General features: G+C 37.7%; 1 protein-coding gene across 1 annotated transcript in view; it reads left to right on the top strand.

The window, feature by feature from the left end:
- Positions 1-1,218: 1,218 nt before the first annotated feature.
- The window catches only part of LOC145494716 (uncharacterized), a 22,702-nt gene continuing 6,189 nt past the window's right edge, over positions 1,219-17,731 (top strand). Inside the window, exons 1-14 of the mRNA XM_081474280.1 lie at positions 1,219-1,787; positions 2,602-2,700; positions 3,061-3,171; positions 4,002-4,112; positions 4,589-4,699; positions 12,182-12,289; positions 12,850-12,984; positions 13,145-13,318; positions 14,767-14,862; positions 15,228-15,344; positions 15,773-15,886; positions 16,257-16,382; positions 16,832-16,975; positions 17,409-17,522. Of these exons, the coding sequence (XP_081330406.1) occupies positions 1,457-1,787; positions 2,602-2,700; positions 3,061-3,171; positions 4,002-4,112; positions 4,589-4,699; positions 12,182-12,289; positions 12,850-12,984; positions 13,145-13,318; positions 14,767-14,862; positions 15,228-15,344; positions 15,773-15,886; positions 16,257-16,382; positions 16,832-16,975; positions 17,409-17,522 (1,891 nt within the window). The 5' untranslated portion in view covers positions 1,219-1,456. The remainder of the gene's footprint in view (positions 1,788-2,601; positions 2,701-3,060; positions 3,172-4,001; positions 4,113-4,588; positions 4,700-12,181; positions 12,290-12,849; positions 12,985-13,144; positions 13,319-14,766; positions 14,863-15,227; positions 15,345-15,772; positions 15,887-16,256; positions 16,383-16,831; positions 16,976-17,408; positions 17,523-17,731) is intronic.

Here is a 17,731-nt window from a genome sequence, read left to right as displayed (position 1 = left end):
AAGTTTCCGCTGGCTACGGCTGAGGTGCAGGTTGCTCTGGTGACGAGCGCTCACACGACACACGAATACACCATCCCTGTAACCCAGCAGATCAGTATACAAACATACGTCTGACCAAACCCTGAATTGAGACACAGTCGGTCAATAGACTTATTTTCAAAGCATTTGACCTAGAGAAGTTGTGTCAATAAAGGTTATATGATCACATGTTTATTAGTTACCGTTATTGCTCGCTAGGGCACGTATAAGGGGCCATTTTAGGTAAGTTTAGAAGAATTTAAGACTCCAAAAAATGTAAGACTGATCTAACCTGTACAATTTCGTTGAATTGAGCAAAGAATAAAACACACTGGCTGTTGTTGTGAAGTTAATGAGTAAAAGGACAATAATTTTCTAAATTTTTATCCGTCCAAGAACACAAATTAAAGGGCACACAATGGTTGAAGAGACGATGTGACTGTATAATTTCTCTCTATCGTTTAGAATAACCGAGATAACGAGAAGAAATTGGAAAACTTGTTAAGGAAACATCTCGATTATAAAGGTTAGAGGCAACTCAACCCTATGTTGTAAAGTGAATTGAGGTAAACAACAAGACAAGGATGGCGTCTTGAGAATTGCGTAAAGCCTGTAATATAATACTCTAGGCGGTAGCTGTAGGCGCGTCTTAAGTTTTCCATGAGGCTTTGGTTGTCGATCTCAATTTCAAATGTAAACGGGAATATGTTTTTCTTTCCAATTGTTTCAGGGTTTAGGGGTTTATCTGGTCTTCGGAAAAGAAAACCTTTGAATTCGAGTCTAATGTTGAACGACTTTGCTGACTTTGACTGACATTGCGGCCTCCCGTCTTTTGCTAGGTTTTTCTTATCCATGCGCCAGCACACGATTAAGTTAACGGAACCACTTTAGCTTAATTTTAATATGGTAAAAACAGAGTACAAGACCGAATATTGGCTGAAAAATTGATAACACAGTTTGCTGCTGCGACGTGATTACTTATGAAAAGAACACAAAGGAAAGCAACAGACTTTCTACGAGGTCTACGAGAAAATCGCTGTTTTTCGTTTTATTATAAGTTTGCTTACAGTATTCGACGCAGTACCCGAACAGATTGAACAAAGGACAAGTGAAAGTTTCAACTTGGTAACATGGGTGCTTGCTTGTCATTTTAATTTTACCGCCATTTAACATGGGACATTTTGACATGTAAGTGGGCGGAGCTTCGTGCTTTGAAGCGTGGATCCGTGTCAGATGGAATAAAGTTTACCTGTGTTGGCTTGGTTTTTATTGTTTATTAACAGGTTACTTTATTGTCGATTTGTGAGTGTTTTGACCCAAAAAATAACATAAATTAAAAATGACTGCAAATGACTTTCAATTAGGTCCCTCCATATAAACATCGAACAATCAATCGTTCATTCTTACCTTAGACGTTTACGCTAAAAAGGTGACAAACATGCAGTTTACTCTCAAACACTTAACTTTGGTTCAGTGGCTTTCCATGTTATATTTACACTGTTTAGTGTATGGTGAAAATACAGATGGCAAAGAAGTTGGTAACCATGTCAGTGAAAAGGTCAGGAACGTCTCGCAAGGAAAAGTAACTCTTGCAAGGTCAGTGCACCTACGAAAGAAAACTGAAGTCAAAGACTCGATAAATGGCGTACGAAAAGATGTATTTGTAATGCCACTGCCAATCCACATCCAGCACCTTAAGGACTACCCTGTTCCAGTTCCTGTCAAAGAGGAGACTGCAGAAAATGTTTTACACGTGCACATTCATGACAGTGAGTTCTCTGTTTCCTTTTTACTTTGTCGGTTCTGATCGTTTGCTTTGTAAATTTGTTTTGTGTGCCTCTTATCACCACTTGAAAGTAAACAGTTCTTTTTGTTCAGTATCATCAACCATAACTAAAAGCGAAGAAAAAGAAACGAAGGACCAGTCTTTTCAAACAAAATATCAAATAAGTCTTTGTTAATAGTTGAATTGAATTCACACGAGGACCTGATATACACGAAAACGAATATCGGAATGTTTAACTATTAACATTTATATCAAGGTGTGGATTAAAGTCCTTGTTTACTTTTGAAAAAGATTTAATTTAATCTCTAGACGTGGCTATGAGGCTGAGAAAAATAAATTCTTAAAGCTGTCCACACTTGACAATCGGTCACTGGCATGTTCATCGTGTTTGCTTTTGAAAACTATTCACCCAGAACACTGTCCTAGAGCATCGCTTAAAGGGGCTCAATCACGGTATTTTGAGTTATTTTGGCCACATACAAAATTACCTTTAAATGGTAGGAAACCTGAAAATAACAGTTTAATAAGATAGAAAAACACCAAAGAGATAATGATAAACCATGAAGGAACAATGATGGCTAAGGATGGAGAAGACTAACACGGATTACAAACGACGAATTTGAAAAATTGAGGCCAAACTTTTCAATATGCGCAAACCGTGGCTGAGCTCCTTTAAGTTCCTGATCTCCACAAATTTTGCATCATTATTTGTTCAGTCTAAATCGATTAATTGAATTGATTGATCGATTTTTAGCTAGTATCAATCAATGATTTATATGCCTTGTTTTTCTAAATAGAAAATCCGTGCAAAAATGGCGGAGTACTTTCAAGCGATTCTGCTGGAGTTTGCTGTCAATGCGTTTGCCCATCTCAGTACACTGGCACGACCTGTGAAGGTATGTCCTCAGATCAGGTTGGTGTCACTGTGGTCTGGAAATATCAAATTTACGCTCATAACTTTAACTTAAGGCAAACAATCCAAGAGTGAATGTTACCCAGGCAACAAGATGAACTTGTAAGTGCTTTTGAAGCTACGAACATCTTAAATTTAAACTTAAATTTAACTTTCCTTGTACCATAGTTGGAAACAGCTAGCATCAGGTTAAAAAAACTGAAATCAATTTGCGTCAAAAGTTGGCTTCAGTCATGCTGTAAATATCCCACAGAAGCTGTAAACAGCCAATCCTGTGATACAATGTTCCTGGTAATGCTTTTGTTAGCTGTAGAATCATAAGTTCGCTTTTGCTTTTTTTCAGTGCAACAGTATTGTTTCTCTGGACCTTGTAAACATGGAGGGAAATGCATAGAGATAAGCAATGGCTACAAATGCACGTGCCTTGCAGGGTTCACTGGGGAGAACTGTGAAGGTAATAAGGGAAGTAGATACCACTGAATGCAATTTATTTGTTAAAGATGGTCCATAAAGTAACGATATAACACGGTGGCGAGAAGGTATGAATTTTATGTTCGAGTAACAAGAAAAATATAGTCACTATATTGCTCTTGCTGCGAAAACATAAAATTCATATCTTCAAGCTAACGTGTATTGTTCTTTTATTATATGGACCACACATTATGGACATAAATGACTGTTTGCAAATACTGGGTTTCTGCAAAGAGTGGCTTGGGATAAAAACTGCTTGCTTGGGATGCTTGGGATAAGAACTGTAATGGATAAGGGCTTGTATTCTTCTCCGTTTTTCAGTTTCGCGCACAAAACACGAGGTGTTTGATGATTGCTTGTAGTCCCACCAGCGTAAGATCCTCGATTTCTATTTTTCTGTCACGTTTGGAGAAATCTCTTGAAAACCTCTGGCATCATTTTTCCATGTTTTCTCGTTGTAATCTGTTCTGGAAGTACAATTAATACTTCATCGTCGCTCAACAAAACAAATCCACCCTCAGCGGCCGCCATTATTCCGAACAACAAACCAAGTTTACTCGACTATTTTGTTGAGGGCGGGAATCGTGGTCCCTTTTGTCGCCGGATATGCCACTAGTAAGAGTGACATACGGAAAATTCAGTCGCCCCTGGGGTTGTAGACGGATGTAGTGATTTATGCATTCTACGAGTGTTTTAGCTCTCAGTAAAACACTCCTGTCCATATGATATGGAAAGATATTTTAAATAGTAAAGAAAGGACAAATCGATGGAGGCTGACGTTGAATTTTTAATGTTGTTTTTTATCGCTTTAAGATGAAATGTTCTGTTCTCCTAACCCATGTGAACATGATGGTAGATGCGTGGAGACGCTGAAAGGATACAGATGTGTTTGTCAAGATGGTTACACAGGAGTTAACTGTAAAGGTACGTATGTCTGAAGTTAGAAAAAACCATAGCAATTGTGTTTCAACTTTTTCCAAGTGCAATTAAAGAGGCCTGACAAAATTAGGGCCTCAAGCTGGACTTCGAGCAATGGCATGGCGATGCAAAATATTTGTGAAATGTTCTACTAAGTGAGCTACGAAGCCTTGGAAGAAGCTTATTAAAGGAATTATGAAAAGTCCTGAAACGAGTGAAAATGATCTTAACCTTAATCATCTGCTAACTGAGAAATGACGGCCATTTACATTTACAGCTAAATTAATTTGTGTTTATATTTATTAAAGAAATTGCAACTAGAAAATATATCCAGGACTATCACTGGATTGGAGCCTCTGCGTTACTGATACATTACCGGGTATTCTACCTCTTACAAGGAAACGTGGTGGAAATATTACTTTCTTGCTCCAGATGCTTCAATCAAAATCAACAGAACAGCTTGTGATTTTTCAATATCTCAGATCCAGATCCTTGTTTACCAAACCCTTGCCTACATGGTGGAAACTGCGAAAATGTTAAAGGCGTTGCACGCTGTCACTGTCATCCGGGGTATCATGGAACGTACTGCCATGGTAAGGGTGCTCATAATGGATAATTCGGCATAGCTTTTAAAAACTCTGCCATGTTTCTTTATTTATTAAATCCATTTTGAAATCACTGGTTATCCTTGCAATCTGATTGGCTCTCAATGGTGCGATTTATTCACGAATCGCACTATTTTTTGCTCTAAATCGCATCTTTTTTCTCAGCCATTGAGAATGGGACAGTAAAATAAAACAACCAATCAGATTTCAATATTAGTTTAAAGTAAACAATAAAATTTCAGGAAAATGAAAGGCAAAAAGCCATTGTGTGGAGAATTTAGCAACTAGTATTGCCAAAACTTTGTTGTTATTGTGTTTTTTTTCCAAAAGACTTGACGAATGTAATTAATTACAGTTTCTAAATGACGATTATCAGCTCCTTCAGGCTGAACACCTACTTTAATGGAAGTTTCCAACTTTCAATGTCCATTTTGACGAATATTTTGGCGATTTTTCTTCAATATCTGCTCAAAATCCGTATGATACCGAGTCCAGTAAAACATAAACAAACGAAAACCACACAACAACAAATTCAGGGCCATCTCAAGAAGGTAGATGTTTCCAGTTTTCTGGTAGTTTCAAACGAAGCAACAAAAGAGCTCAACTCTGTCGCTGTGAATAAACATAGTCAAAATACGCCCCGCTCCACAAAACAGTGAATGAATGAACGTCTTACGAAGCTGGTGTTTGTCCCGCCATCTTGGAAATATCTTGAAACAAATGGCGCCGCAAGAACTTGACAAGGTCCTGAGTATTGAGTCCTTCGCCGAGGTCACAAAAAGAAACGGAGGTGATAACGAGCTGGACTCCCTTAAAATCATGCCATTAAACGGTAAGAAAGAAAAAAAACGTACCATCCACTGGGCATCGTGCACTCGAGGGAGTTTCACAACTCAAAAGAAATCAATCGCAGAATTACGCAGGATGCACCTTCAAATTCCATCTCCAAAGACAATGAAAAGTCTCAGCCTCAACCACAGAAGAAAGAAAGACCTTCCATCATTGATTCAGGCGACGAGAATTGAACTTTTATACCTGAAGCAGACTATTTTCGTTCTGACTTCAAAACCGCTCGTTTCTTTGTCATACTCGGATGAGTTTTCGTCGCATGACATCGTCTTGCATACTAAATGAGACGTAAAGGCGTTTCCGGTTCCGCTTTTTTTTAACAAACCGGCTACTGGAACAATACACCAAAAGTCTAAAAATTAAGGCGATAAAATTGTGCGATTTCAAAATGGATCTAATAAAGTGGCAATTGAACTTCGTGTCGTGCAATTTTGGTCTGAAATAATACTTGTGATTTCAAATCGAACTCGCGCTGCGCGCTCGTTCGATTTTGAAATCACGCGTATGATTTCAGACCAAATTGCACTCCACTCAGTTCAATTACCATTATTTATGACATACATGTAACTCCAAAATGTATGGAATTGTATCTGTCTATATGTGTGAGTTATTGGAAAAGCATTTGGCGAGACGCCTAATACGGCCGCAGGGAATGAAAGAATACTTCAAGGTATCAGTGAACCCCAAATGACCATCATTCTTTGGCGCCGCTTTACGGTCGGACGTTCGGCGCAAACCCCAGTAAAGTATATATTTTCTGAAAGCTTAATAATTGTAGATTATGGAGGTGTATTCATTAACATGAAAAAAAAAAAAGGTTTTCCAAATATAGCACGCTATTTCTCAAAATACAGAGGCTCGCTAATCAATTACGATCGTTTCCGGTGCATGGGATTTGATCGGGAAAACGCGATCAACATCGCTATGTCTCCTTGACACCTTTCTCTAAAAAATGGTGTCAGGAAATTTGATTACTTGTCTGGTTTGAGAGTTGATAAAACATGCATTCTCTTCACAAAAATAGTCATAACTTTTGAAAGAAGCAAAAATTAAAAATTCTCCGACAGAGTTTTTCTGCCTGATTATCGGGCAACGTTCCTTTTAAATTTCAGCGAAAAACGTTGAAAACTCGCCGGAAACGAACTCAAAATGTGCGCTTCACTCGCTAAAATTTTCGTTTCGAGATATGAAGGAAAATATACTTTGGGGCGGTGTAATAAGATAATTACCCAAAACGTGTGAAAAATAATGTCCCATTGATCGACTAAGTATTGTTTTTGTCTCAAGAACTTCTGGGAATATTTTTGCCTGGTTTTGTGGGGGTACTAGAAAGGCGTAAATTTTTGTCAAACAACATGGTGTAACACGGCACGGAAGTGGAAGATGGTTTTTTGTTCGATTTGTAAACAAGGATTCCTTCGTGGGCTGAAAAATGGAAAGATTTTACGCTAAGGAACACTTGCTACGACAAATCGACAATGAAATCTTGTAAGCGACGATCCTTGCATCGAAATCTTGAAAGCTACAATGTCTACGGCAGGTATATTTTGCAGGGTGCAGGGTGCGGGGTGCAGGTTGAAATTTAATTATAACTGGAAAACCGCTGGCACTAAAAATAATTAATAACCTACATACTCGTCAGGGGTTCTTACATAAATTAGTTCGCCTCTTTCACATAGTGAAGACACGATCGATCCGCGATAAGTGTCGCGATAAGTACTTATCGATCGACACGCTGAGACCAGTGAAATCTCTTGAAAAACATCTGGATGGCCGCTCCACAGATGTTTCCATCGATTCCAGATTTGGCTCGGATCTTCCCTCAACAACAGAAGATTGCCATCACAAATGAAGCAAACAAATAAAGAAATGAAATAACATAAGATTTTAACCGACGGTATATACTAGCACAAGCTCAGTGTGCTTTCATTTTGGTACTCACAGGGAAAAAAACAAATTCAGCAGATATTTCAGATGATATTTCAGATGTTTCTTCAAAAACAATAATTCATTGCAGGCTTAAAATCATAGGAATATACTCTCCTCCCATCGCTTCGGCCGGTTTGGCACTTAGGTGGAAGCCACCTTTCTGAGCGATTGTAAGCAGAGTGATGTAACAGTCACGGTAAGTCTACCAGCTGTACGTTTCTTTTAAGTGCCAGCGGTTTTCAAGTTATGATTAAATTTCAACCTACAACCTGCAACCTGCGCCCTGCGAAATATACCTGCCGCAATGTCTATCGACCGTGGTCCGTGGACAAATCGACGGAATCGTTTGAAAATGTTTTAATGTCACCAGGAGGAGGAATGAAATGAATGTTGTGTCATATGGAAGCTAAGGTAAGCCTTCTTGTTGTATCGTTTTTTCTTTAAAAACTATGTCTAGAGAGCACTTTTGCGTATTAGTAATTAGATTCTTTCGTTCGGAAACTGCTCGACTCCGAAATTAGTCATCTAACAAAGCACATGGTTTTCTAAACACAAAAGAGCTGACGTTCGCCATTTTGTGTCATTGTTAGATGTTGTCTTTACAGAGTTGATTTCTGTCTGTTGGTGATTTGTATTATCGATCAGTATTACGGATGTAGTTTGTACTGGAAATGCTCGTGTATATATTCAGTGTAGCTTTGAAGAAGGTTACGTCGAGTTCAAAATAAAGGTTAGTGAGAAAGTTGAAATGAAATGAGCAGACTATGCCTTTGGCAGTGTTACAGACCGACAATTCATCCCAAACAAAAACAATCTTGTTTCAGAATGTTGGATCTCTCCACCTCTGGCTCCACCTCCACATAGATGATGTGCGAAGTGATTACAACATTCAAAAAGCTAATGTCAACATTTTTGTTGAATCAAAACTTTGCTCGTCAGATAGGGATGATGCATATCAGCTTCGTGAATTTACGCTTTACAGAAATTACTTTAGTCAGTCTAACATAAGAACTTGCTATGGAACTGCTGTTTACCTTTTAATGTTTTGAATTGTACTAAATTCCATACAGATGTAACTTTAATAATTTAGAAATTATTGCTATGGTTTTAACTCAACCAATTCCAAATATTCATGTCATTGGTATCTATCGCTCGAACACTAAAGTTACAATTTCACAGTTGATTCATGCTCCTACTCATCTTTACAACTCAGTATTAATAGAACCTACAATTCCAACTGTACTGCTTGGGGATTTCAATATTGATCTAATCTAGGCAAATACAGAACAAAAGGCTTTAATGAATTATATACATGTAATGATTAAATGAATGAGCGCACTCTGATTGGTCAATCAGCTATGGTTTATTGTGCCCATAAACTCATGTTTTATAGGCTGATAGACCACTTGGGATGTTGGATAAACACTTGAAGAATTCATAAATCATGAGCCGCAGGCGAGTGATTTACGAATTCTTCGAGTGTTCTTCCAACATCCCAAGTGGTTTATCAGCCTATAAACCAAAAGAACTTGTGGTCTATTACTTAAATATATTATGACAGACAAAGGATACACTCAGTTGATTAACCAGTATACTACTGACTACCGTACACAGATAGATCAAGTACCACAAATTATGTGCACAATCAGCAGGTGATCATCATCCCATTTATATAAATTTCCATAAAAGTTGTTTGAATATTCGTTAAAAAAATGCACTGTGTATATCATATGAGATCATTATAATTAATTTAGCTGAAGGTGAAACTTTACATACCAAATAAGTATCTAAATGTATCACGCAACTATTTGAATCGCATATAGAAAACAGTCAGAACATTTACTGGCAGAAACAAAGAATGGTTTGAATTTCCTGTGCTTTTCATGTTCCTAAATTCCTAGTCCTCATAGAGATTCAAAATTACATGTAACTCTACCAGAATTTGGAGATGCTGTATATAAGAATAAATTTTTCAGGTTAAAGGAATTATTTTAGCTACCAGTATTTCTTGAAGGAAAGCATGCCATTTATAACTGGCATTTTTGTTCTTAAACCCGTTCCAGAAAAGCAAGAAATATCACTTGGACACCACATTTAGGTAAGTAGCCTATTTTTATTGGGGTTGGGTACAGGGGAGAGGGGGGGGGGAGGGGAAGGGCAGCAAATTAACTATATACATGTGTAATTTTTCTGCATTCATTTTTATACCCTTATATTATCTTTATTGTGTATTGCAGGTGAAGCAAGTTGTACTATTGTGCATATCAAATAACTCAGATGAACACTGCGGTAACAACTACAGTATACTATAGTATGCAAGTGACAGTAAGCAAATATTAATATTAACAACACCATTACTGATGCTATACGTGTTTATCAGCTGCCAAAAATAATAGCAAAAGACTTCGTAGAAACCGGCTTTAACAGCACAAGTAACCCTTGAGACTTAATTAAGAATTAATCTGAGAATTACAGATGGATGTGGAATACTCCTACTTCGGAAGAGAATAAGATGCTTTCAACACTTATGTTAGCTGCCACTTGAGCTGTCGAAACTCATTCTTTGCAAGAGACATTGGTTACAAGCACATAAAATGGCTCTCCAAACTGCACACCGTAAATCCTCGAATTAGCGCCCGGGGCGCTTATTTCAAATTTAGGAGAAGACGAGGGGGTACTTATTTGAGGGGGACGCTTAATCAAGGGGGCACTTATTCAAGGGGGGTGCTAATTCGAGGATTTACAGTATAATTACAGAGTTGCAAAGACTTTGTCCATGTAGGTTTCTTAAAGTTAAGAATGTCAACAAGTGAAATCCACCTCAACTCACTACATGTGTCAGAACTTAACTCAGAACCTACAGCTTTACAGTGGAATACAGAAATACAACTTCAACTTAAAATTAGCAGCTCCATATCATGTTCATATACATGAACATACACATGTAGAGAAACATCAGTCCTTTACTATTAGGACTACAATTAAAGAAAAATACTAGACTCCACCGTAAAGGAACACAAAAATAGAATGTGTTAATCTCTCTCTATTGATTAAATACAAATCTTGCAATGTTTATTTGAAGTATAAGCTATCCTAACTGTTTCAGCTTATACCTGTTGAATTTTCATTCAATTCTTAAAATGGTTGCTATCATGCTGTACTTCTACTACATTTGTGTGTCCTGCTGCTGTAACTCAGCCAAAAAAAATGTATAATCTGATCTGCATATATAGGAGACTGTTGGTTACAATGTCTCCTCTTAGCTTTTATGTACAACGTTATGGTAGTCAGTATTTCAGTGGACTTAAAAAGAAAGAAAATGTTCCTAATAAAAGCAGTGTTCAACTTGATTTTTGTTGTTGTGCTCTAGCTGTTGAGATCCATTTCAAACATGTCATAAATAATTACTTATTATAAAACGATTTTAACAGAGAACGAATTCGACCACCTAAAGGGTGTCAATAAACAACCATATTTGGACATCAAAACCTATCCATCACATTTGACCAACTGGTGTTCCTTTTCCTATTTTCCACCGCAGCACCAAGAACATCTCTACAATGATCAATTCCTCTTCTCTTTTTATTCAACTACATTTTCTACATTCATCCAACAGGCCATTTCCGAGTTGCCTTTTGCCTCTATGTCAAAACTAGTCTAAGTACAAAACCATTTATATGACTTCCGCCTACAGGATCATTAACTCATTTTTATGTGAAAGGGTTCGCACGAAGACTCGTTTTGAAACTGAGGCAAAAGGAAACATTCATCCATGAGCTGTTCACAAGAGCCTTTGATTTAAATACCCTAGCAAATATGGATTCACATTCCATCTAACGAAACAGGTTTAGAGATGCCGAAGACAGGTAAAAAGCGTTCACGTAAACAAGGGAAAAAGACAAGAAACTGATTTCACGAGACTTTCTTGGAAGCGTGCTACCGGCCAACTTTTGCTATGACTCTTGTGAGTCAGGTTCTGCAGGTTCGTCTTTGCTTTTGTCTTCAATTTTCGACCGGCTAACACTAACGATCTCGTTCTCCCATCAACTTTGTTTTTTCTCGTCTAGAGCAATCAATGTCTCCTGCTCAAAATAGGAACGTCGGTCGCTAGCAGCTAACACGTCAGCTCGATCCTTATCGAATGAATTCGAAAGCTTTTGCTCTTTGAAGGTTTCTTCGCGCTTTCAAAAGACAAGGACTTTTGCGTTTTTTCTTGGACGACATCGAATAGATATACCATAAGCTTTTAAAAATCCATAATCTACAAAAGCAAAACACTTTCGTCGACGACTAATTTTAATACACAAACACAAACGTGTGAAAGTCGCACAACACCGTATCTCTCACGGGATCTTTTAATGCAAATTTACTTCTCGTGACAACTTGTTGACAGCTATCAATTAGAGACAATTAATGGTAAGAAACGTTTTGCGTTAATAACTTTGCTTAGAATCAATCTTTTTTCATAGAATTTTATTGAATGAAAGATTGCAATAAGATCTATCTGAAAAAGCGAAAACATTTTTTTTGAAAAATGATCAAATTTGGGGTACACTGATACCTTAAGAGCAGATATCGGTTGCTTACTAAGAAACATAAATGGTTAACAAATTAATAGCATCCACATTAAATTAAACTATTCTTTATCGTCAATTAAACATGATTCGGTATATTCCTTGCTGCTCACCGCAGAAACATATGTCTGTTATGTGAATCCTTGTCATAACGGCGGAAGATGCATAGAGAACCCTTTGGCACCTTGTCGTTGTTCCAGAGGATACATTGGGAAATACTGCACGGGTAGGTGTGTTCTGAAAAATACGTCGCTTTGCAATGCGAGAGAAATTGATTACCTAATGGTCTTCAGGTATTATTGTGATAAAAGTTGTCTAATACTTGACGACTAGACTGAGAACTTGGAGGTTTCAGTTGTACATGTGTAGGCAGTTAAACTACGAATTTGTCAATAGTCAAGCCCTCAGCAATTCTAAAAGTCAAATTCCGAGTTGCCTTTGTCTCTGTTTCAAGACGGGTCCTCGTGCAAAACATGATGAAAATGAGTTTGATTTGCATGAAAATGAACATGCAGATAAAACACATTTTTATATGAGTGGTTTCACACGAAGAATCGTTGAGACACGGAGGCAGTGGCAACAGGGAAATGGCCTATTATGTATACCTATTTAGATCCATAGCAGATTAGATAACAGCCTTACTTCTAGCTTCACATCCATAGTGTTAGGGAAAGATAGTGAAAATGGTACATACTTAACCATGCATGCCTCATTTCCTAATACACATGATGAGTTTTACAGCATTTACGTGAACCGGCTACTTTAAGGATATAATTTTCTCTTCAGATCACGTGTGCCATCCTAATCCCTGTTTCCATGGAGGCGCCTGCAAAGTAGTTGATCACCCAACAGGGTCAAGAAACAATAGATGGAATTACCACTGCAGCTGTTCGGAATGGTATCGCGGTAGAATTTGTCATAGTAAGTGGCATTTTATGAAAAGGACAAAAGGCACACCGGCCGTTCGAGAACAACACGAAGAACACCAAGTGGAAATCAAAATGCTACTTTGGCTATCAGGTTTATAATGTTGTATGGTGCTCAGTAATGAATTTTAACAGTTGCTTCCTTGAACCATTAGTTCCTCATCCATGTGTTCGTCAGCCTTGTATGAATGGTGGAACATGCGTGGACGCCTTCAATTCAGATGGAGATTACGAGAAAAGAGACAGATTGTATGAACTAACTCCTTTGTCACCGAATTTGCACTTTTCTTGTCACTGTCCACCTGGTTTCACGGGATCGATGTGTGAAAGTAAGTAATTAATCGACAATATAGGATATTTCACTTAGTGTGCGGTGTAACTGTTCTTAGTGGTAACCAATCATCTAAATTGGCGAATCACTTATTCTGAGAGTTTTGGGTGTATATTAAGACAACAGAGGAGCTCGTGTCTTCTCGGCAACATGGTGCTGATGCTGAAAAGAGTAGTTAACACACAGGCAGTAAGCCGGTGATTTGAATGACCCAATGTAACAATATTACATAATATAGAGGTGAGAATGATCAAGAGACTTAGTTTTTAGGTTCATGTAAGTTCAAATTGTTTTACCTGCCTATTATTATTATTATTATTATTATTACTGCTATAATTATTATTATTATTATTTATCAATTAATTTTAATATAGGACCCTTTTGTGAACCCCTTTGTGATGTAGACTTCCGCATAAAGATTAATTTAATTAGTTACTTATCCACTTAACAAATTGACGTCAGTTTTTTATGCCTGCGGCTCGTGGTTCCACCGCCACTTTGACAATGTTATGCCGCAATTTATCATCAATAAGAGGACAGACGCATAAAAAAATGATGTCAATTTGTTTTTGTACAATAACAAGACCCCAAACTGGTCAAATGCCAGGAATAAATGAGGGAAAAAAAACGCGTAAACTTGCCGTAAACAAAGATAAGTGATTTTACTCAAAATGACGCGAACATTGTCAATAGCTTTTCTCGCTTTTTGATTGGCTACTTAAAAAGTCCACAAAATCTCATTGGCTAAAAGTTGACAGTTTGACAGCTGAAATTTGAACTTGAAAGCTTGCATAAATTAAAATTTTATCCGTCCATACTCTTATTGATGATAAAAATGAGCCAACCAGCGCGCGAGAAATTAGACAGTTATTGTAAAAAATCCCACGCAGCAATTATTATATTGTGAACCATGATTTAATATTTCATTGCATGTAATTTGACAGGGAAAAGTTTTGTTCGTATAATAGACCAATTTCGATATATTTAAATTCAGCTTAAAATAAAAGACCTCAGTACGAGGCTCTGGGAATAACCACAGAGTTTGTGGGGTTTATTCCCAAGAACCTCGTGCTGAGCTCTATTGAGTTAAACCCCGGCCAAACGATCGCAACATTTCAGCACAACATATCCCAACATTGTTGGCCCAGCATTTTCAAGCCCCGGCCAATCAATCGCAACATTTGAACGCAGCATATCGCAACATTGTTGGGCGCAACATGTTGCGATATGTTGGGTGACATGTTGCGATCGTTTGGCCGGGGCTTTAGGCTGGATTTTAGTATATTAAAATAGACCAAATACATGTGTATATCATACAGCCGTGTGCAGCATTAAGAGGCGCTCGCGCGAAATTTATTTTTTGAAGTTATCAGAAGCTAACCAAGTTTCATAGCTGTTTGCTAAGTCGTCAGTCACCTCAACAGTTGTTTTAAAATCTCGTTTCAGTTGATATTTGTTCTCTGTGTCATAAAAACGCTGACTGCATTGACCACCGTTGTGTTTGCAAGCTAAACTACGTCGGCAACGGAAAGAACTGTCAACGTAAGTACATTTAAACAAAATTAAATAGTTTTCTCTTTTTAACTTACAAGTAGTACTGTTGATATAAGTAATAATACGTAGGCTATCGCTGATACTGTTAAATTTCATTTTGCCACAAGCCTGGGGGTTTCTGTCATAGTTAAACTGAGTGTAACGAAACATTTCGATACTCGTTGTATCTATCGATAATTACAAATTTACTTCAAAGTCGTTTCTTTTTACTGATTTTTCTCATAATAAACAATTAGATTATGAGTTCAAGATGTCTATTTAACAATTAGACTACGTACCCGAGTTTTCTATGAGCGAATAGTCAACGATGCGTACTCATCAAAAGTTGTTCTTTGTTTGTTTGTTCTTTACAGTGAAGACTGGCCATTGTCATCCCAATCCTTGTCTGAATCAAGGTACATGCACCGAAAGCTTGGACGGCATTTATGATTGTCTTTGCGCCCCAGGATACTGTGGACCGCATTGTAAAGGTACAGAATGGCGATCTTTGCTGACGGCATTGTTTACATCCCGAACTTAGAAATTCACTGATTTTACAAGTATCGCATTTAGAAATTGTCTGCTGAATTTCGCTACCATATCAGTCTTGAAGGAAACAGTTTGCAATCTACTTTGAATGACGCATTCAAACGTTATTACATTTACAGACATCTGCTGGATAGCCAATCCTGCCATCAAGCCATGAAAGCATCTCTAATTTGATGTTTTCCATTAGGATTTTCTTTTTCAACATTAAACGCGTTCCGTATCAAATTATAGTGATTTACCAACAACATGAGTATCCTATATACTGTTCGGGGATGATCGCGGGAAATTTGGTACATAAATCATTTTGGCGCATGTGTGGGGTTATGCTGATTGTTAATTTACTGTCCATGACTAATGATTATCTCTTCAGATATTTGTGAGCCTTGTATACTATGGCCATGCTTTCACGGAGGGAAATGTATTCCAAAGGGGCAGAAACGAACTTGCATATGTGAACCTCCATACGTCCAACCAGACTGCAATGGTAAAATAAGCTTTTAAAAATTTATTCGGTGAAGCGCACCCTCTGTTGTGTCATCCTTCCTTGTTGCCGCGCGTCTTTTCAGTAATAGATTACAGAAGATGTCAAAATGTGGTAAGGACATCATCACTGAACAGACGTGCGGTGACATGCAATCTATTTTTAATAAACAAAAAAAAATAGTTAATGACGTCATCTATGCATCTGTCCTCCAATAGATCTCATAAGTAAGAACCAATCAAAATGCGAGAATAATTCGAAATATTATATAATTGCCATGGGTTGCTAGTTTGTTTTCTTCAGCTTAATTTTACGCAAACAGTGTGGATTCTGCGGGTGTTAAATACTATTATATTTCTTATTGCTCCCGTAGGTACCCTTCCTAATTTATGTGATCCAAATCCTTGCCAAAATGGCGGAAAATGCAAGTTTTTACAGGACAAAAATGACTACATTTGTGAAGACTGTTTAGGAAGGTTCACTGGAAAAGATTGTTCAGGTGAATCAAGGATTATCCATCCATTTGTATTTTAATGTCGCGAATCTCCAAAAACTGATCGCCAGAAACGCCTGCATGTTGACTCATAAATTTGCGGGCAACTTCACGAACTCAACATTTTGCCTTTGTAGTTTCCGTTTATGTGGGAAAATCATATCTACGGTTGAGTTTGTTCTATTGCTATGAGTATTATTCTTGTGGTTCATATGTCCTGTTTTAGTGCGCTTTAGATTATTCACAGCTTTGTTTACTTGTAAGCATTTTACCCAAGAGGCTTTTGCTGTGATGCATAAGCAAATAAAACACGTGAATAAAACATCTTATCTAGCTCTGGGTCGACCGGCGCGTCCATATTCCAGAAAACCTTTGGAGTGTTACAGCGTACGGTGCTCGGTTAAGTAGTGGATTCCAAATATTGCACTTTCTTCTCTTCATTATTCCGTTTACAGATTGCAACTGCCCGAAGGCCAAACCACGATCAGATGGAAAATTTGCTGTAGACGCTATTTGTGACAAAATTGGAGAATGCATGTGTCCAACTATTCCCGACGCTGGCGAGGTCACTTTGACCGATAGAGGCTGTGTGGTTGGTGGTATGTTGCTTTTAACCTAAGATGTTCATGTTTCAAAATTACCTGTTTTAGAGGTCGAATTCTATTTTGCAAACGACAATCAGAAGTTCATATGTTCCGGGTTACAGAAGTGTATAGCAATTAAGTGTCCCTGCTGTCCAAGTCTATTGCATCGAGACTGAAAAGTTGAGAAGTCTTGATGTTGATTTACATTGTACAAGTTTGCTTCGTTCGTAGACGTCATAAGGGCTATTGCGACATTTCGGTGTATTTCACTTCACTCAGGTGTATGAGTTGGGAACACTGAAAACCAATGGATACAGTAGCGAAGTGTAACCGAGAAGTTAAATTGATCAGCTGAATATCCTATGTACTGGTCAATAAATTCTGAATTATTCACTTTACTGCTAAGAGATATCAAGCCTAATACCACATTTTTGCCTACTGATTGTAGCGGCTAATCCATGCGCCAGTAAGCCGTGTGTGCACGGCACGTGCATTGTTGACTCGGGTTTTTCATTCAGCTGTGTCGACTGTCCACCACCATACTATGGAAGTCGATGTGAATGTAAGTATATGTTGATCATCAGTTTTCATGTCCTCATGTATGTCTTTACAACGAGAAAACACTACTTTCATATAGCAGCAAGTGCGCTAGAGAAAGTTGTTTTAATATTTAATTTAGACATATCTGAAATGTACTGAAATTGACCTCGTTTTCTAAATAAACCAACCAATCAATCGAGCAACGAATCACAAATACATAACTGAACTTGT

Source organism: Orbicella franksi, chromosome 8, assembly GCF_964199315.1.
Source record: "Orbicella franksi chromosome 8, jaOrbFran1.1, whole genome shotgun sequence".
NCBI lineage: Eukaryota > Metazoa > Cnidaria > Anthozoa > Scleractinia > Merulinidae > Orbicella > Orbicella franksi.
This window is presented reverse-complemented; position numbering and strand designations above follow the sequence as displayed.